This window comes from Aphelocoma coerulescens, chromosome 2 (assembly GCF_041296385.1).
Source record: "Aphelocoma coerulescens isolate FSJ_1873_10779 chromosome 2, UR_Acoe_1.0, whole genome shotgun sequence".
NCBI classification, from domain to species: domain Eukaryota; kingdom Metazoa; phylum Chordata; class Aves; order Passeriformes; family Corvidae; genus Aphelocoma; species Aphelocoma coerulescens.
The window spans coordinates 144,011,605-144,032,047 of NC_091015.1; the positions used below are offsets into that span (position 1 = coordinate 144,011,605).

Consider the following 20,443-nt stretch of genomic DNA (forward strand, 5'->3'; position numbering starts at 1 on the left):
CCGTCCCGCTGGAAGGGAGCGGGAACCGCCCCTCCCGCCCTCGGGAAGCGCTGCTGTGCGCGTGCGCACTGCCGCCCTGCGGCGCCTCCGCCACACACAACATGGCGGAGCGGCTGCCTGCCGCACCGCCGTCAAGCGAGAGCGGCCGTAAAGGGAGCCTCGGCTGCGCGACAGCGAGCGGCGGCGGGCGGGGTGAGTGAGCGGGGCCGCGGCCCCGAGCGGGCCGGGGGCGAGGGGCGGGCGGGGGCAGCGGGGCCGGAGCGGGGCTGGGCCCGGGGCGGGGGCGCTGCGCGGGGTTTGTCCGTAGCGTCCCTCAGGGCCCCGTGCCGGGCTGGCGGCGGTATCGCTGGCGTGTGGGGAAGGGAGCGGTAAGGGTGTGTGCAGCTGTAAGGGTGCTTGTCGCTGCTTGAGGCCGCGCAGGTGCTGTTCCTTGGTGTCGGGTCGCTTCTCAAGATGTTTCCAGGCCCGTTCTGTGCCCTGTGACCAGGATCGTTGTCTCTCCCTGAAGCGCCTTCCCAGGCCGGACCCGGAGGCCTTTCCCCTTCCACCTGTACAAAATTCCCCTCCCACAGCTGCGAGGGGAATTCCCTCTGCCCCGGTCGTGGCTCGGGGTAGCAAAGCCCGGCCCTGCGCAGCCTCGGAGGCGGTCACAGAATTAATTAGGTTGGAAAAAGACTTCTGAGATCATCAAGCCCATTCCAATGTCTGACCACCCTTTCCGTGAAGAAATTCTTCCCGATGTCCAACCTGAAAGCCAACCCCCCGGCACAGCTTGAGGCGATGTCCTCTCATCCTGTCGCTGGTGGCCTGGGAGAAGAGACCAACCCTCACCTGGCTACAGCATCCTTTCAGGCGGACTGATAAGGTTCCGCTCTGAGCCTCTTCTTCTCCAGGCTAAACAACCCCAGCTCCCTCAGCTGCTCCTCATAGGACTTGTGCTCCAGATTCTTCACCAGCTTCATTGTCCTTCTCTGGACTCTGGTCTGTGAAAGGCAGGTCATGGATGGCACTGTTCTGAGTAGGTTTTGCAGGACAGCAAGTGTGGTATAAAAATGTTCTTTGCCAAAATAGTTATAGTAGTTATGTAGTTCCTGGTAGAGGCCTTAAATTGTCTCATAAGTTTTTTTGAAAAAAATCAGCTGTCTGCATCAGTGTAGGGTGGTATTGCTGTCCATTTATTCTTACCCTCCTCTGTTCCTTTTCTTTTACACGAATGTTCATCAGGCTCCCCAGTCTGGGGAGCTGAGCTGAAGGAGTAGCTCTATAGCATCCTTGACCCCAGACTGCTGCTGTCTTCCTTCCCTTTCTGCCCTGGCTGCAGTTTCTTATCCCTGGTCATGCCCTGCTTATACAGTCCCTAGAGCTTTTGCTGAGCCATCTACAAGAAATTCTAGCCTAGCAAATCGAATCAGGGAGTAGTTGGCTGTATGGTAAGTTACATGAGCCAGTTCAGGAAAGGGGCAAATTAAATGTTCTGACTGATTCAAAGGAGGAGGTAAAAGGGATCACATTAATTAGTGGATAGATAGGCTTGGGCTACTGTAAGAAAACTTCCAAAGGTAATTTTTTTTTTCCAAATTCAGTCTTAAAACAGGTCAGTTACCCAGAGTGATCCATCAAGTGCCAGAGAAACCACTTGTACCATCACAGTTGAAGGGGTGAGTCTGCCCCTTTGGGCATTAATGCTGGCTTGAAGTGGCTTACAGTGCCAGTGTGGCATAAAACACACTAAAATACTGCTTCTGTATAGCAGGATTTAAAGTACAGTGTGTCTCTGTGAAAATAAAGGCTGAAGGAATGTCATCTCTCAATGTCACCTCATTCCTGCACTCTGCATAGATTGTTCCTCCAGCGTTTTGGAAGATGCTGTCTTAACCATGCACATTTGTAGTTCTGTCATGGTTCACTCCAGCCCTTCAAACAGTTATGCTTTGTTTTGTCACATGGAAAAGAAGCATTTTTTAAAAATCAAAAGCTACTGTAGATGAAAAAATGAAGGTCACTAATTCCATTTCAGTGTCCTGACTTTCACAGCTTTGATTAGCGCCAGGCATTTAGCAAGCTATGGGATGATGTTGTTTTTAGGAACTATATCCAACCTGTATTCTCCCTGTTATCATATCCACACCAAATCTCTGTTTGAGGGCAGTGAAGTCCACAGCTCAAGGCTGGTTTTGGGTGTGCATCTGCCTGGCAAACAACATGGGATGACAACTATTGAAAAATTGCTTGATATCTGTGAAGTCTGGAGGAGATTTTTTGCTTGTCCAGAACTGCAGGGAAAAATAAAACATGAAACAATAAAAAGCAAATAGCATGTCATAGTTTGTGTGCTTTCTCTCCCAAACAAAGAAATCCCTGCACAATGGTACCCTTACACTGCACACCCTCCCTTGTGCACTCTTCACACGGCCCTTTTAGTCCAGTGGTGGTTTTTGGTGTGGGGTCTTCTAAGAGCTTATTGGATTCTCTCTCCATCTCTGTGCAGGCAAGCCATTAACTCTTCTTATCTTGAGTTGCAGCTTCTGCTGATGACCATGAGCTCCTTATCTTCTTGTTTGTGCTGCTTGTGCACCTGCTCCCCCATAGAGTATGGGAAAGTAAAATAAAGTCCTAGACTTAGGATAAACATTACTTAGCAACAACTAAAACATTGGTGTGTTGGCAACATTCTTCTCATTCTAAAGGCAAAACACAGCTCTGTACCAGCTACTGGGAAAATTGCTAAGGAAATTAACTCAGTTCCAGCCAAAAGCATGTCTAGGCAAAAGACCACAGCTTTCAGCCTAAGGCTTACAGCAACCTACGTATGCTAAGCAAGTAGATAGAAGCAAACAGCATTTTAAATCACACAGCATTATAATGCTAAGTGACTCGTTCTATTTAGAAGTTACTTGCTTAAGCTAAGCAACTAGTATCTCTCAACAAAATAATGTAATTTCTATGTGTAATCAAAAAGGGAGTATGACAGTTGGTGGATTGTAGTAGAATTGGGAAAATTGGTTTTGAGACCAAATGGAGGAGATTGTTCAGGGGATAAGCAGAATGTGAAACTTACCTCATTTTGTGAGGATGCTGAGTAAAGTGATGCTGCGTTCCCGTGCCGGCTAACACGATGTCCCGGGCACCGAGCAATCTTCTGCCTGCCTCGAGCGGGGGTGGACGGAGACCGACCGTGGCGCGGGAGGGAGGGCCAGCAAAGCACCTGCTTGGGTTCGCCCTGCCCACCGGTGTCGAAGGCCCGCAAGGAGGTAGGAAAAAAGCGGAGGGACTCCTTCGTGGAGGAAGGCGTTTACCGCAGGGAAAAATCTACAGAGCTAAGCCAAGGCTGTGTGGCTTGCAGCGAGTCCTGTACTTCCACGGTCTGGGTGTGGAAAACACACAGTAACCAATGGAACATCAGCCAGGGGTGTTACCGAGGCGTGGAGAAGGAATTACAGCAAATGGGAGAAGGGGTAGGCGGGGAGGAATAACAAGGACCAATTAACAACCGAAGAGCATAGAACTCTCTGGAAATACAACCAAGTATGAGAAATAAGGGGAGGGGAGGGCTGCGGCCAATGGTAAAGGACGGATGTATGTATTTTTCACAGCCATTTGAATGCTCAGGGCTTTTGGGCTGTGGCAGCATCAGACCAGTGGACCTTTGGATCTACTTGACCCAGCTGACCCTGGCTTTGGCCATGGTTCACCACAACAAAGTGATCTGTGCTGCTAGAGTGCATGACATTCTTCAGATGCTCTCCCTTGGCTTATCTCTTGACTAAGGTGCATCTTTTGAAGTTGACAAGAAGATGACAAGAAGATGACCAGAACATCTCTGGTTCTTCAAGTCAGGAAACTTCTACTGAAAAAGTCTGGGACTTCAGTAACAGCTGTTGTCATAGGTCCCAGACCCATGGCCACAAGGGTTCTGGCACTGTGTTGTGCTGCTCCAACACAAGTCTTGAAAACATGCGGAAGAATCCCCCGTGATTGTATTTTTTAAATATTTTATTTTCACTCTTCGTTTGAACTCCAGTTTGGCTGGGGGTTTATACATCCATATATATGTATATTTATATACAAAGGCATACGTATATGATATATATTATTTTTGTTGTTGTTGCACTTCATTTTGCTCTTAAACAGAAATAAAGTTTTTGTTTCCCATTTGATAAAAATACTCTTCCCTGCATTCTGTTAGTCTTCAAACTTGCTAAAATATGCCAAAGAGTGTCTTGAAGACTTGGTCCTCAGGGACTAGCAGTGTTTGTGCAAAATGTAGCTCACAGCACCACAATTCCAATAGAACAGAAACTCTAGGACAGTAAAAATACTGGGTTTTGTTCTCTTATCTGTCCTTTAAAGTTTTCTAAAAGCAGAATCCTCTGGAATCCACCAAACCAAATCAAAGTGTTAGGCTTACAGTTCATATTATCAAATCTATATATGCTGATTAAGTCCTCCAGCATAAATATACTGTATGTTTCGATGTTTTCATCAACACTGAGAAATAATACTTCACATTCTCCATACTGATGGTTAGCATTGTTCTCTGCTTTTTAAACTTTCCCTTGTAGCCCCTGCTGTCCTTACAGTCACAGCTTTGTGCCAAGATAATTTTGTTCGTGCTGAACTAGCAAAGTCCTGAGTTTCCTGTCTTTGCAGTAAACCTGTAAAAACATACACAAAACAACGGTGTAAAAAGAATTGTTTGACATCTCTGTGATATGGTATTTTCTTAAGCAGATTCTTTTAAGACACAGTATGTCCATGTGGCTGAAGGAACAGCATATCCCTGATACCTGTAAATTTAGCTTCCCTGTGTTGGTGACAATGTAGCCACAGAAGCACAGAGCGAAATGCAGTCTGTAAAATCTGCTAGGGATGTGGTCAGGAATCTATGTGGAGTGCACTCCCTGCTTCTCTAGCAAACCTGTCAGTAGGTCACATGGCCAGTAGGTGTCCCAGCTAATCTGAAGCTAGCTCAAGCATCTCTGCAAGCCGTGGTATTGGCTGCGTCATAAACATGCCAGTAAAAACAAAACTTGGTATGGAAACCTTGCAGCAGATTATGTGTTTTGTATTTGGGTTACGTGCATGCTTGCTTGTGTTATGTATGCTTTTATTACAGCTTCTATTAACTTCACTCTTAGCAAATACCCTTTTAACACAAGCACGTTTCATAATCAGTGAAGATACTCTGATACTTAGATATATAAGAACTTCTAAATTCCAGATTTATGTTTTATTTGTGAAGAGGAATTGCAAAATTCTTTTTTCCCTTCAGGGTAAAACTTATTATTTCTTAGAGATCCTTGCAATTGCCAGATATCAACTTAAGGGACTTAAGCAATGACATTTTTTATAATAGTTTAAGTGAGCAACCTTAGTTATGCTACATATCATATGCTACATACAGCAATTATATTTGCCAATACAACAAACTTGACTGTAATAGTTTTGTTTTAAAAATGAACTGCCTGTCATGACCAGATAAAAACAGGTTAGATAAGGAAATTCCGTCTTTTTGAGGAATATAATTTTTACCAGATTTCAGTTGCTACTTTTCAATAGTACTGAATTCTGTTGTCTTCAGTCTTACAAAAAAACTGGCTTCAAAATTGATCATCAGCAGGGTGTTCAGTTTTGTGATAAATATCTGCATCAGTAGTAATTGAAACAGAGACTGGTGTTTATTTTCACCCTAATCTAGCCAATTTTCCTGTTTTGAATTGTAGGTTTTCAGTGGCTTGGTTTGGAAAACGAGGTTTAATGGTTAGGACAGCATCTCTTCAGTAGCTGGCTTGTTAGACATAGGACTCAGTAACTTACGAAACACTACTGAGCCTTACTCTTGCTAATGTTTTTCACAGGCATAATAAAGCAGTGAAGAGAAACTGAAGGAAGTATTACATGCCTTACTGATCAGAAAACTGTTTCTGAAGTATTTGGGCAAACCACATATATATGTAGTAAAATCTACAAAGGTAAGATCTCTTCCTTTTCTCTTTTATTTAGAAAACCTCACAACTAATGAAAACCTCTTTCACGAGTCTCAATGGCTTTACAAAAGTAACTTCGTATGTTAAGGAGCAAGGTGGAGCCTTAAACTTACTCTTTTAAGTGAGTTCTGTGGAGTCTTACCAAATTCCACAAGGCCTTTTACAGTAGGATTTGGATGAAGGCAGATTGCCCATTAGTTCTTCTTCACAAGGCTTTCAAATCCATTTAAAAGCTTCTCACTTTTATAAAATAGATCATGTAGGAGAAGACAGTAGCTCTTCATGATTTCAAGGTTAGCTGAAGTTTTGGCTTCCTTAACTTCCTGAGTATTAAGTATGTCTTTAGGAATGTGGAGATTTCATGTTGTTGCCTCTGAAATGGAGGTCTAAGTGAGAAGAGAATCCTTTTTTCAGTGTGAGAGCAACATCTTATGTGATGTGCAGTTCATAAATCCAGGATCTGCTAGCTGAAAGCGCCACAGCTTTCAGCTTGGTAAGAACACTGTTTTGTAAGTTTGTTAGGCATTACATGAAAGTATTAAAATGGAAAGCAAACATTTGCATTTGAAGTTCTGTGATGTTTCTGCTTCAGGTAGAATTCATGTAAATAGAAACTGTATGTTTCACAGTGGCTGCTACAATTATGTTTAATAACAGACTTCAGACTATCTTGATAGAAAATTGTGATTCTGACATCCAACAGTACAATTCTCACATTCCCACTTAAATCAGAAAGTCTCCTAAGTATGTGTTTGTTTGCATTCACACATGTACTTCTTTATTCACATTAAGGTCTCCATGTTTTTAGAATTGCTTTCAGGCTTCTTTGTGGATCTACCCATGCAGATTCAGCACAAAGACTGCTTTATTTCTGTGTTTGGGGTTTTTGAATAGGTTGAAGGTGTGGAGAGCATGGGTTATGATATTGAGCGCTTTGTGGGCTATGTTAATGAAGGGCTGTTGTGCTCCATCTGCCGAGATGTGTTAGAAGATCCACTGCAGGCTCCTTGTGAGCACGCTTTCTGCACTGCCTGTATCCATGGCTGGCTTGTTCATCACAGTAACTGCCCTGAAGACAGACAAGTGATTGATGTGTCTTTGCTACGACCTCTCTACAGGTATCCAGTAATCTTGCTGTGTGTTGAAATTGCATTAATTTAGGATTTCTCAGTTTTGCTTGCACAGCTTCATCTCCTGTCGATACTGTCACTCAAGACTGTCTTTATCCAGTATGCCCATGGCAGACACCAACTACTTGCATGAAAGCATTAGCATTTTCTATTTATTATAACTTAACTTTTAGGGTGTTAGGATTTCAAAACTGAAAGAACACTTAATTTGTTCTCCACCTTTTTATATCTTGAATGCTGATTCTAGATACCTGTCTGGATATTATTCTGAATGTTCTTTACAGCATCAAAACTTTTCCATACATGATTTTAGAGAAAGTCAGCAAAGCAACTCTGGATGACAGTCACTACACACTCTATATCTCTTTTCAGTCTTAGCTAGATGCTGTAGTGGGGTTTGTAATTAACAATTCCTAGAGATATGAACCAAATTTCTGACCTTCAAATTCTTTAAAATAGGTCTTTAGACATAGGGAATGTCTGTTGTGAGCCACCTTGTCCTGTAAAGCAGGCTGTTTTCCCAAGTGCCTTCTATAACTGGTCAGGCAGTTGAACCAGATGATTGTTGTTGGTCCTTTCCAAACAAACTGTTCTATTTTAAACTGTTAATTCCTGCTAGTGTCAGCACAAAACAGTTTCGACAGTAGACGCTGCTTGCTGTTTAACACCTGCATTGTCTAATCTTGCTCAGATAAATAGTTACATTGCATTTAAAGCCTCCAGCTACAGTAAATTTAACTTCATTAGTACTCACAGCATAATTTTTCATTAGTGAGATTTTACTATCTGGAAGTTAGCTATGGCATAGACAGAGCTCTAGAGTTTAATTTTTAGATTGTTTTGTTTGTACTCACTGTAGTCCTCTAGTCTGGCGTGTTTAGAAACACAGAACTTAAATGACAGTGAGTAGTCCTGGTGTTTGGTATTGATAGTATCTGCTGAGCCAGTAAAAGGTCACAATTAAAAATTATTCAAAAATAAAGATTTCATTTGCACATTTAAATTTGGAGACTGGCTTTTCCATTAACATTGTTTCTTTCAGGCTGTTTTTTTCTGATATGGTCACTTGAATTCTTAAAAAAAGAAATTAAGATAGTCATAATTTTTCCTAATGGAGATTAGAATCTTGCTCTTTTTTTCCCAAAAGTTGAAAATAAAAGTTTTTCAGTAATGTTCCCAGAGTTAAGAACAAATTCTTTTCTTTGCCTGTAGATATATGAAAAATGATTTAAACCGTCTTCAGCTACATTGCAGAAACAGGGATTATGGCTGTGAAATGGTTTGTTCTCTGGAGTCCATAGACAGGCATGAAAGGGAGTGTGAGTACAGTCAGATACCTTGCTCCAATGCTGGTGAGTAACATTCAAAGAAGTTGAGTCCTTTATATTTAAAAAACATGTTTGTCATCTTCCTGTCAACAGAACTACAATAATAGCCATTATTTTCTAACAGAAATTCAAAGCTTTGGCATGATCTGCTCTTTACAGCAGTGTTTTTGAACAAAATATAGTACCAGTTTATGGCAGTTGTGATGATTAGCAACTGTTTCTTATCCAAAAACTAACCAAAATGAATATGATGAACTTCAAATGTATAAAAATGTAGTAGTGCATTAGTTTTGCTTTCTGTCAAGTTATGAGTTTGTTTCCCAGTTCTGACTGCATGTTCTGATGCTTGAATGAATGCAGTAGCCCCTGCAGAAGACTTAGGGGTCATAATTTATAAAACACCTGGTTGCCTGGTGCATGTGTAGCTGCCAACTCTGTGTCATGGTTTTAACAAGAATGTATCTTGGAAGTCAGAATTATTCTAAGCTAAATTCCGGTTAGAGTTGTTCATGTTGAGGTTTTTATTTAAAACAAGGCTGCACCTCCTGAGAAAGAAACATGCCTCTAAAGAGGAACGTACTGTTACAATTTCCCAGTTGATTTCATTTGAAATGTTGTATGATCCTAGATAAAGTTAATTGCTAATTAATGATGCTAAGGGCATAGTTGAGTCTGCCGTTGTAATTAATTATGAGATGATTAAGGTGTTAGAATTGCTCTACTGGAAGTTATAATTTCTCTCAGAAGTAAGTGACTTCTGCAGATGCTTGATTCATGTGTTCTACTTCCTACAGAAACTGTAGTGTTTTATAGAGTTACCACGCTGGGTGTCTGGTGTTTGGGGTGTGAAGGCTCTTACATCTCTTGAACTCTCTCCCAAGAATACCTGGAATATATTTTGAGTACCACAATAACAAATCATTATATTTATTAGTAAAGCTTTTCTAGAGAACTCTTTTGTCATTTTCTGGCATGGTTTGTTGGGAAGTTTCAATACTCCATTGTTTCAGTTTCCTTAAGTTGATATTCTCTTCAAATTAAATGCAAGGGTGTAGTGCAACAAAGAGTGCCTCAAAGATTAAACTACAAACTTCATAAATTTGACTTCGTAAGTTAAGACTACAAACTTCAAGTTTAGAGTTAAATGTAGCAATAGTTTATATAGTGTTTGTTTTTTATTCTTTATATTTTACTTTTAATCACCGCAGGACTGCAAAGTTGGTATCCTAGAATTTCTGTGGAAATGTTTCTATCTTTGTATGAGTTATTAAACGTTCATAAATAAATGTTCCAACTTATTTATGTGGTCTAGTACATTATGGACAAGACCATCAAATTGTCTGGAAAACAAGTTTGCATTCCATCCCACCCACATCTGTCCTTACTACATCTTTGAACTTTTCCCTAAGTTTGATAGTGTAATATTTTTTTACCCATGTGCATTCTTTATCAATTCCAGTCATTGCAATCTATGTCGGAAGCACAGACAAGCTGCTAGTGTCTTAGCTTGGCATCAGGATTGTCATTACTGAAGTTAATTTAATGCCAGACCAGCAATATAAGACTTTATAGAAAATAGCTCCTTCCAACCTTTCAGTATTTTCAGTTAATGGATAAGTATCTTAATGAGACTTTTAACAGCGTTGTATTAGTAGCTATGTATGTGTAACTGTCATATTTCATATTCTAACGAAATCACTTTTCCCAGCTTCCTTTCTGGAGTGGTTTTGTTTGGAATGACTCAAAATGCTTTTGTTGTAAATGACTGTCTTGCCTTGCTCTTCCTTGCTCAGGTTGTACGGTGCAGATTGAGCGGCGTAACATGGACGGGCACCTGGCGGTGTGCGAGTACCGGAGCCGGGAGTGCCCCAATGGCTGTGGTTACACCATTCTCAGCGCAGAGGACACGCAGCACAACTGTGTGGCAGAGCTAAGAACTGAGCTGGAACTACTTCGGTACAAACCTTCTGTTCCTCTCCTGTTTGTGTTGGGCTGGGCTTAAAATCGCTGCATGAAGCACTTTAAAATACTAGCACTGGATTCTGGTATGTGTTAAATGGTCCATTAATTACTTGATGCTAATGGACCAGAATTTTATTGTGTGTCAGCATAGACTTTAAATTGTTGCTGTTTTGAGTCTTTTGTTGTTGGGGGTTTTTTTGTCCAAGTTACTATAAATCTTAAAATACCCTTGCTTGCAGTTGAACAGAACTGTGAGCTTACTATGTAAAATGACAAAAAACCTAAGAAAACTGAAGTTGGCAATTTAATGTTTCTATTGGCCTGTTGTTGACACAAAGTCACATTATTTAATAATTGTATTTAGTTTATGTTTTTGCAGATAGAGAAGATAAAAATCTGTAATTATTTTGGCAGATACAGGTAGATTCAACTGCTGAAGATCTAATTTTGATTTTTTTATAAGTCCTGGTAGATTAATAACAGTCAGTGAATATGGCTCTTCTTCCCAGCATCCTTGTTTTCCTCTTATGTATGTTTCTGTAGCTTTCCCTTTTCATTATACTTCAGTTGGACTTTTTTTTCGCCTCATGCTCCTTCCTATTTGTATCTTTCAGCTCCTAAGTGTTGTGCTTTTGAACACTGCTGTGAAGTCAGGCTCAAATGTGGTTTAAATGCATTGAGACACAAGGGATTCTACTACCTGGTTTCTGAACTCAAAAGGTTAATGTAGTGCCAGCTGGTTTTGGCTGTGGAGCTGTGTGAGTGACTAGGCTATAACAGTTTACTGCATACTGTCATTTTACTGCATGGTGTCCACCGTAAAAGTGAGCACAGATTGCACAGAACCATGGAATCATTTAGTTTGGAAAAGAGCTCTAAGATCATTGAGTCCAGCAATTAATCCAGCACTGCCAGGCCCACCACTAAGCTGTGCCTATAAGTGCCTACCATGTCCACAGACCCAGGCTGTCTCACTTCCTTACCTGTTTAGTAGTTCTATAGGATTCAGACTTTTTATCTTGGCCGCCTCTATTTCATAACACTTAGCAAGCACATACTGTAGGCAAACAGCAGAAAATCACCTAAAGTCATAAATACACATTCTTGAGCTCATGGAATTACTTGAGGAATATGATATGATTGTCCCTCTATAGGCTCTTCATGGGCACTTCAGTGCCCCTGGGCACAAGGCACTTCTTTATGCCAGTTTTTTTTTTAATTAATAAGTCATGCTTCTACAGGGGCATCTGTAGAGCTTGATGGGAATCAGATCAGGCTGTTTGGCTGCAAGAAGGCTTTCTGGAATTTGAAAATCATTCTTTTCTCTGCTTACAAGACCTAACAAGGAGAAATAAACTTTTTAGGTCAGAAATGATCTGCAGAGTGGAGGAGGCAAAACATGAGATGGAGTCAAGGTTAGATTCACAGAGAAGGCATATGGTCCAAAAAGAAAGTATTCTGCAAAATGAAATTGAAGAACTAAAGGTAAATACAAACCTTTTTTTTTCTCTCTCTCTCTCTTAACAGTCTAGCTGTTTGCTTTTCCCAGTAGCAGTTTCTTATTTTGTAAATAAAGTCTCATACGGAGGAAAATGGTATTAAGTATGGGAAGCAAACCAGCAAAGCTTTGCTAGGTTAGTCAGCTCTATGGAGAAGCAGGCTGGATGCTGTATTGCTGGGGTTTATCTGCTTCAGGTTCACTGGAGCTCACCTGGGTACTCCATCAGTGTCTGTGCATGCGTAACATCGTCAGCAGATCAGTCTGAAACTGATTTCAGTGTCTAAATGTAGAGTATACATCACAAACTGGATGTAATTAAACATCCAGCTCCATTTTTAATTGCTGTCCAAAGTGCTTAGTCCAGAGCTGACACAGAGCCCTACTGCCAACAGTGGTGTTTGCACTGTGGTCAGAAGGTTGGAAAGGTGCACAGTAAACTTCATCAGGCAACAAGAAAGGCTGTCTTATCCTCTTAGTCATCCTGTTTTTATTATATCACAGAACAATGATTTTTAAAGCAGTGGATGTGCTTTATAGTTTACATTTTTATTTTTACTGGATTTGACATTAAATCCTTGCAGAATGTATCTGAACATAACCAGAACCACATTTTGTTTGGATTCTTGAAATAGAAAATAAAAGCAGCAGAGGGTAAATTGACTGTTTCTTATCATACGTTGTAAGAAACTTTTTGTAAAACACGTTGGAATCTTTGGAACAAGACTGTTCCAGAAGGTGAATGCTGGATTGTGTCTCAAATTGTTTACATTTGCTATCAAAAAATTATTTCCGTGTTCTTTATTCTTAAGACTCCATTGCCCTACGTGCATGGCCAGTTCAACTTCATTGCACCATCATTAGAAGAGGGTTTGTTTCTTGCAGTGAATTTGTATTTGCATTTCAGAGTCAGATGTCACGAATGATGTCAGATGTGCGGTCTCTGATGGCTGCGGAGAGACAGCACCGGCAAGAGCTGGAGCAGGCAGAGCTGGAAAAACGGGAGTTAATGGAGCTGCTGAAGGGGCTGCAGAAGGACTGTCGATTAACTACTACAGAGGGAAGCAGGAAGTCAAATTTCCGTCCTTTGACACGACTAGAAAGTGTGAAAAGAAAACCTAGGGAAGTTACAGTTATCTAAATAGTACTAAGCTCAAAAAGCATTTTCTTCAAATACTGTCTTCTGGCAAACTACTTCCTTTGAACGATTGGTAAACTTTATATAATTTCTGATTTACTTGTTTTCTTTTAAAGTCTAAATTACAACTGTATTTCCTTTGGGGCCATAAAAACAAACAGAAGAATTTTTTTCTGAGGGAATACTGATCATTAAAACCAGTAATTGGAAGATGTATTTTTAGCTAATGTTTTTTTAAGATGGGGAAGGAGACTTGATTCATTCTCTCTTTACTGTATCACTTACAGGAATCTTTCAAGCCTGAAAGCTACAGCCTTTTAAAGTCAAAGATATGGACTATTATAGACCAGGAAGAAAACAACATTTAAATACCTATGTTTCAAACAAAAAAGCAAATGTGACCACTTGGGATGTACTTAATTTTGGGAAAAGTGAATAGTAGAATTAGTAAGTCAGTAATAGAAGTTAATAAGATTTTGTTTGTTTGTAGTCTGTAGAAGGTCTTATTTCAAAGGTTGAAAGCAAGCACTTTAAATTGTAATTCTTCTGCTATGTAAAGCTTCGGGTGAGATTGACTGTTGCTTTAGAGCTTCTTCTCATTTCCCAGGCTGATACACACTTAAGAGACTAATGCTAAAGCCCAAGGTAGTAGAATGATCTAAAACCTTTTAAACAGATGTGTGAATAACTTTGAGTTTGTGGGAATGGATTTTCTTCTTATTTAAAAATTTGAAGCTTTTATATGTGAAAATATCAGGAATTTCTACAGGATCTTTTAAGCATAAGACCAGTCCATTTGGTACTCAATGTCTTTAAAGCATATATAAATACTTAGAGTATCTTTTATTTTCTTGTGGCAGGTTTAAGGCTACTTGATATGCACAAGAGATAAATATTTGCACAGTCACTGGGGCTTCAGACATCTGTGTTAGTGCTCAAGCACTAACACAGGGCTGCAGGGAGTGCCAGAGCCTGGCACTGGCATCTGAGAGTAACAGAACACCTGGGTGAGTGCGAGCAGGTCAATGATCTGCTCTGCTTAGTGCTACAACTCAAAGAGGAGGTGGAAGGGTTAAGGGATGTTAGAGCATCTGAGGAAGAGATTGACTGGTAGAGCCATACTCTGCCTCTCCTGAGGCAAATGTACCAGTCACATGCACCTCGGAAAGTGGAGGATCGCTAGAGGTGAACCTAGGGTGGCAGGCCTGTGATGGGGGCAAAAGCATTGGCCCGGCTAAAGTGCATCTACACCAATGCACCATGTGGGCAGCAAGCAGGAGGAGCTGGAAGCCATTGTCCAGCAGGAAGGTTTTGATGTTGTCACCATCACAGAAATATGGTGGGATGACTCGCATGACTGGAGTGCTGCAATGGCTGGATATAAGCACTTTAGAAGAGACAGGTAAAGCAGGAGAGGTGGTTGGATAGCACTGTACAGTGGGGAGTGTTTTGATTGGATTGAAATTGATGATGAAGATGACAAGGTTGAGTGCCTCTGGTAAAGATCAGGGTGAAGGTCAGCAGGGCAGACATCATGGTGGGAGTCTGTTAGAGACCACCCAGCCAGTCCAGGCTGATGACACGTTCTACAAGCAGCTGGCAGAAGCCTCACAGTCACCAGCCTTTGTACTCAGGGGTGACTTCAACTTGCCAGATGTCTGCTGGAAATACAGCAGAGAGGAAGCAGCCTGGGAGGTTCCTGGAATGTGTGGAAGACATCTTTCTAACTAACACAACTGGTAGATGAGCCTAACAGAGGAGGGGCCCTGTTGTTTGTGGGCAAAGAAGGACTGGTGGGTGATGAGATGGTCAGTGGCCATCTTGGGCAGGGTGACCATAAACTGTTAGGGCTTTCTGTACTGGGTGAAGTGAGGAGGGGCACCAGCAGAATTTCCACCTTGGACTTTGGCAAGCAGACTTTGGCCTGTCTAGGGCATTCATTGACCAAGTCCCTTGGAAGTCAGTCCGGAAGGGCGAAGGAGTACAGGAAGGTGGATCTGCTTTAAAAAGGAATTATTAAATATTCAGGAACAGACTGTCACCATGTATAGAAAAACAAGTTGTCAGGGAAAAAGACCAGTGTGGTTAAACAGAGAGCTTAAGATGGAATTTAGGGGAAATAAAAGAGAATATATCACCTCTGGAAGGAAGGTCAGGTAACTTGGGAGGACTGTAAGGATGTCACAAGGTCATGTAGGAAGAAGATTAAAAGGGACAAAGCCCAACTAGAACTTGATTTGGCCACTACAGTGAAAGACAACAAAAAAAGTTTCTATTAATATTTTGACAGTGAAAGGAGGGTCAAGGAGTGGCTCTGCCATTAGTTGAATCCAGAGGGTGGTGTAGTGACAGGGGTTGAAGAAAAGGCAGAGGTACTTAATGCCTTCTTTGCCTCGGTCTTCAATATCAGGATCAGTTATCCTCAGGATGCCCAGCTCCCTGAGATGGAAGTTGTTGATGGGCAGATGAGTGAAACCCCCATAATCCAGGAGGAGATGGTTAGTGACCTCCTCTGCCAGTTAGACACTCACAGGTCTATGGGCCCTGATGGGATCCACCCCAGAGTAATGAGGGAACTGGCAAAAGTATTTGCCAAAACACTTTCAATCATCTATCAGCAGTCCTGCTCAACTGGAGAAGTTCCATCTGACTGGAGATTAGCAAATGTAACACCCATTTACAAGAATGGTTGGAAGGATGACCAGGGGAACTACAGGCCTGTCAGCCTGACTTTGGCTCGGGGCAAGGTTCTGGAAGAGAACATGCCATTACATGGCACGTGCAGGACAACCAAGGGATCAAGCCAGGCTTTAAGAAAGGCAGGTCCTGCTTGACTGATCTGATCTGCTACGACTAAGTGACCTGCTGAGAAGGTGAGGGAGAGGCTGTGGATGTTGTTTATCTAGACTTCAGGGAAGCATTTCACACCATCTTCCACAGCATCCTCCCAGAAAAACTGGCTACCTGGGGCTTGGATGGGTGGACTCTCCAATGGATAAAAAATTGGCTGGTTGTTAGGCCCAGAGAGTGGTGGGGAATGGAGCTAAATCCAGTTGGCAGCTGGTCACTGGTGGTGTTCACCAGGGCTCAGTATTTGGGCCAGTTCTGTTTAACACCATTATTAATGATCTGGTCTTGGGGATTGAGTATGCCCTGAGTAAATTTGCAGACACCACCAAGTTGGATGGGATGTTGATCTGTTTAAGGGTAGAAAGGCTCTGCAGACAGACCTGGACAGAGTCGATGAATGTGCGAAGGACAGCTGCACAAGGTTCAGTAAGGCAAAGTGCTGGGTCCTGCACTTGGGTTGCAGCAACCCCATGCAGTGCTACAGGCTGGGGGCAGAGTGGCTCGAGAGCTGTTCAGCAGAAAGGGACTTGGGGGTGCTGGTTGACAGCTGGCCTAATATGAGCCAACGTGTGGCCAGGTGGCTAAGAACACCAATGGCATCCTGGCCTGTATCAGAAATAGTGTGGCAGTGATTGTCCCTCTATATTTGGCACTGGTGAGGCCACACCTTGAATGCTGTGTCCAGTTTTGGCCCCTCACTTTAAAAAGGGCATTGAAATGCTTAAGCATGTCCAGCAAAGGGCAACAAAGCTCATGAAAGGTCTAAAAAGCTTGTCTAATGAGGAACAGCTGAGAGGGCTGGGTTGGTTTAGCCTAGAGAAGAGGAGACTCAAAGGGGGACCTCTTCACTCTCTACAACTCCCTGAAAGGAGGTGTAACCAGGTGGGGACTGGTCTCTACTACTGTGCCTACAGTGAGAGGACAAGAGGAAATGGCCTTAAGCTGAGACAGGGGAGATGCAGATTAGATGTTAGAAAAAAAATTTTCACTGTGAGGGTGGTCAAGCATTCCAATAGGGTGCCCAGGGAGCTGGTGGAGTCACCATCCCTGGAGGTGTTCAAGAGCTGTCAGGATCCGGGGCTGGGAAATGGTTTAGTGGTTTTGGGGTTACAGGGGTAGTTCTGGGTTGACAGTTGAACTTGGTCTCTTCCACCCTTGATGATTCTATGACTCAAAGTTTGCAATAGAATTTTTTAACAGACTCACAAATCAAGGAGGCATTTATCTGTAAGCACTGCATGAGAAATCTGTATAGTTCAAAGACTTTCTCCAAACTTCTTACACAGCCTGTTCATGTTCTTTTCAGTGCTATAACTAAGCCATATTCTCAGCTCATCAGTGGACTAACTATAGAGGTATCTAGCCTTCTGTTTACTGAATGTGTTAAATCAGTTTTGAAGGCTCAGGAAAATGTGTGCAGGTTCAACAACCTGAATATGTTAGTTTTATAGTTTAGAAAGCAACTGCATTACTGTGCATGCCTTGCTGTCACTCAGAGCAATGCTTTTATAGCTAATAGCATAACCAAAGAGAGAGGCAGCAATCTTCTTTAGCACATAGTCTACATTATGAAGACTTGTGGTCAGAGCTGTCTGAATTTCAGGCATTAATAAATCCTTCTAACTTGCTGTTTCTATAGTACCACTGAGGCAGATGTGCACATATTCAGGTCTTAGTATTTAAAAACTGGTCTTGTGTATTTAAAAACTGACATAAATAGCTCTTCTGTAAAAGTGGGGTTTTTTCAGGGAAAAAAACACATTCAAAGCAATTTAGAGTATTTGGGACACTACAGCAGTCTCACCAGTTCATGGCATAGCACATCTCTTAAGCAGCCATATTTAATAATCTCAAACAGTAAACCAGTAGCTATAATTTGGGAAGACCTTCATTCACACTAAATGTTCAGTGGTCAGTTCACTTACATCAGTGTGTGTATTAAAGCAATAGGTAGAAAGTAAGAATGCTGTTACTCTCGTGTTCTAAACAAGCAAGCTGTGAGTGTCTGTGCTCTGCGTGACATTATTGCAGCATTCACGCTAATTTTCAAGCTTTTTGGCAACATCAGATTTCATGCTATTAGATTTAGTTAGTGCTTTTCTGTGTATCGTAACTGTGTGGTGGTGATGTGACTTTATCTACTTTGCCTAATGTAAAGAAGAAAATCACTTCAAAATCCTTTAGAACTCAATGAACTGGATCATCTTTCCTGAGTCAGAGGGCAGTAACCCAATCTTTTCTGTTCCGACCACAGAAGAAAGCAAGTTATTAGCTCTGTGCTTTCCCCATAATGGGATCTCTGCATTTGTTTGCTTTAGAAACTTCACCCACTTATTTATGACTAAATTCCTCCTAGCATGGGAAATAGGGTTTATTTAATGTTTACTTAAGTGTTTGGTCTGCTGCCTTTTCCCTAAGTGCTGGACATGAAACTGTGTGAGAAAACGTGTCCTGGGTGGTAAGGAAGGACTTTCTGCTGTGCAATCAAGCTCTGACAGTCTGAACTTCCAGTGTGGAAATGTGGCCCACTGGCTGCTGGAATGGGCTGTCACTATGGGTTTCCTGTAGCAGCAAAGAAGCCCTTTCAGAGATGTTTTAAATAGGCACACAGTAGCTAATGGCATCAGGTCTCTCTGGTGGCTCTAAGCTTTATGCCATTCCTCTGGGTTGATAACGGTTCTGCACTTCAGATTTTCCTCTGCTAATGAACTTCTCACAGGGTGGCATTGCTGAAGTATCGTCATCATTTGACCTGTCTTACAACTGACTAGACTGACATTAAATAGCCCGTTACATTAATATTTCATCTACTTCTTGCTTTTCCAGTGTCATGTATTATGCAGCTCTTAATAGCAGTTGGCAGAAGCAAGGGATTTTTTTTCTTTCTTTCAAATAGTCTGTTAATCCTTTCCACAAAAACTATGACTCCAAATATTGTACTAGACCTGACATAAGTTAAAGACATTCACTTGGAAATGCTACTTCCTTAGTCATGATCATACTTTAGAATTATATGAGAGACACTGCTAAAAGTGCATTACAGGAGGGTTCCAGCACAGAATTACTGGTATTACTATTCTCATACTAAATCACACTTTAATCAGTTCCATTTCCTCACAAGTGGAACTGCTACTCAAGTGGACCAGTAACTGTGCAAATTGTTGTATTTTGAGTTGCTGCTTCTAGCTCTTTGCAGCTGGAAGAGGGAGAGCAAAGAGAGAGAACACATAAATGTGGTGTGACTGTTCCCTCAGGCCAAAAGCAGTGATGCGGCTGCACCAGCCTGTGGCACCAGGCTTACCAGTGTGAGCTGCCAGCGTGTGGCAGGGAGTTAACATGGCATTAGAATTAAAAGGAGATTAAGTCTTTATCCAGTTAGGTGGGTACACAATGTCAGAGTACCAAGCCTGGGAGATTCACAAACTTGCTCTGAGAGAGCAAGTGGTTAAGTAAAGTACATGGAACTTTCATGTACAAGAGTTTCTTGTCAGCATAGAAGGGAAGGGAATTGCACAGTCAAGCAAAATACCTGCTATAGTGATGTATTTTGACTGGCCAAAAGTGGTTTTATCTGAAATGTTCTTAGGTGTTTGTATGAAGTAACGTATTAATAGACCCCAGTTGCAAACAGTTCCTGATTTACAGAAATGGGTAGCCTTGCAAATGAAATTTTCCATGTGCTGTTCTCTTGGATGTTTCTGGCATGGTGCTTCTCTACAGCCACTTTCCTTAGAAGTGCTGGGTAGTATTGACAGGAGCAATACTAGCCTTGCCTTTCCCCCGTACTGTTGTCAGATGGAGTACGGTAGGTCAGGGAGATTTTACCACGTAGAAGATGCCTTTATAAACACCTACAATTCTATGCAACTTTCTATTAACTGAGTAAACACTGAACTGTCTTCCAGCATTATGGGTCGCTGCCAGTCTATTTATGTTTTCTACCTTTATATGCACAAGGATAAACCAGCGCTTAACAGATCTTAATCTCTAGGCTGTATAAGAAACAGTAACACTTTGTATCACTTTGAAGTACACTTTGTATAAAAGTTGAACTAATAAAGGGTCTACATCATAATTAACACACTTCGGTTCGCTTCATTCTGTACAGAAGTTTGAGTACCCTCTTTCTCAGATGGAATGGCAACATTTAGGTACACTGGCCTGCAGAGCACAGGAGTCATGAATGCTCTACAGTTACAGGTTTGGTGCCCTGGAGCAGGTAAGGCTGCATTTTCCCTTGTAGAGGGAGCAGTAAACAAAGCAGGTGTTCAGTCAAACTATCCCTTCTCCAGGATTTCCCTCCTGCCTCATAGATGGGAGTTTCTGAATGGGATGAGCAGCTGCTTGGAAGGCAAAACACTGGCAAAAGTTGAGAATTCCTGGAGTATGGCACTCCAGTCCTGCACAGACAACAGGAAAATGATGGGGCAAGAAGGGAAAAATTCATTCTCTGTCCATCAACTGCAGGGATCTCATCCCTAATGCAAGTTTTTATGGCCACTACAAAAACCCAGGTGGGATATGAACATGTAAGAAGAGCAAAACAACAG

At 41.9% G+C, this 20,443-nt stretch overlaps 2 protein-coding genes across 5 annotated transcripts in view; one reads left to right on the forward strand and one right to left on the reverse strand.

The window, feature by feature from the left end:
- The window catches only part of RAD54B (RAD54 homolog B), a 68,496-nt gene extending 64,409 nt beyond the window's left edge, over window positions 1-4,087 (reverse strand). Inside the window, exon 1 of one of the 2 annotated variants that reach the window (XM_069005137.1) lies at window positions 3,059-4,085. In XM_069005137.1, the coding sequence (XP_068861238.1) occupies window positions 3,059-3,063 (5 nt within the window). In that variant the 5' untranslated portion in view covers window positions 3,064-4,085. Of the gene's footprint in view, window positions 1-3,058 lie in introns of both variants that reach the window. The other variant, XM_069005140.1, reaches the window with a different exon arrangement.
- Window positions 83-19,972, forward strand: LOC138105335 (RING finger protein 151-like). 3 transcript variants are annotated; one of them, XM_069005143.1, is made up of 8 exons: window positions 83-192; window positions 1,584-1,658; window positions 5,859-5,972; window positions 6,882-7,105; window positions 8,330-8,469; window positions 10,239-10,401; window positions 11,772-11,892; window positions 12,813-19,972. In XM_069005143.1, the coding sequence occupies exons 4-8, from the start codon at window positions 6,900-6,902 to the stop codon at window positions 13,044-13,046; spliced, it is 864 nt and encodes a 287-aa protein (XP_068861244.1). In that variant the 5' UTR covers window positions 83-192; window positions 1,584-1,658; window positions 5,859-5,972; window positions 6,882-6,899; the 3' UTR covers window positions 13,047-19,972. The 3 variants fall into 3 exon arrangements, with proteins under 3 accessions (XP_068861244.1, XP_068861246.1, XP_068861245.1); XM_069005144.1 differs by lacking the exon at window positions 83-192 and adding an exon at window positions 315-1,018; XM_069005145.1 differs by lacking the exon at window positions 1,584-1,658.
- The last annotated feature ends 471 nt before the right edge of the window (window positions 19,973-20,443 follow it).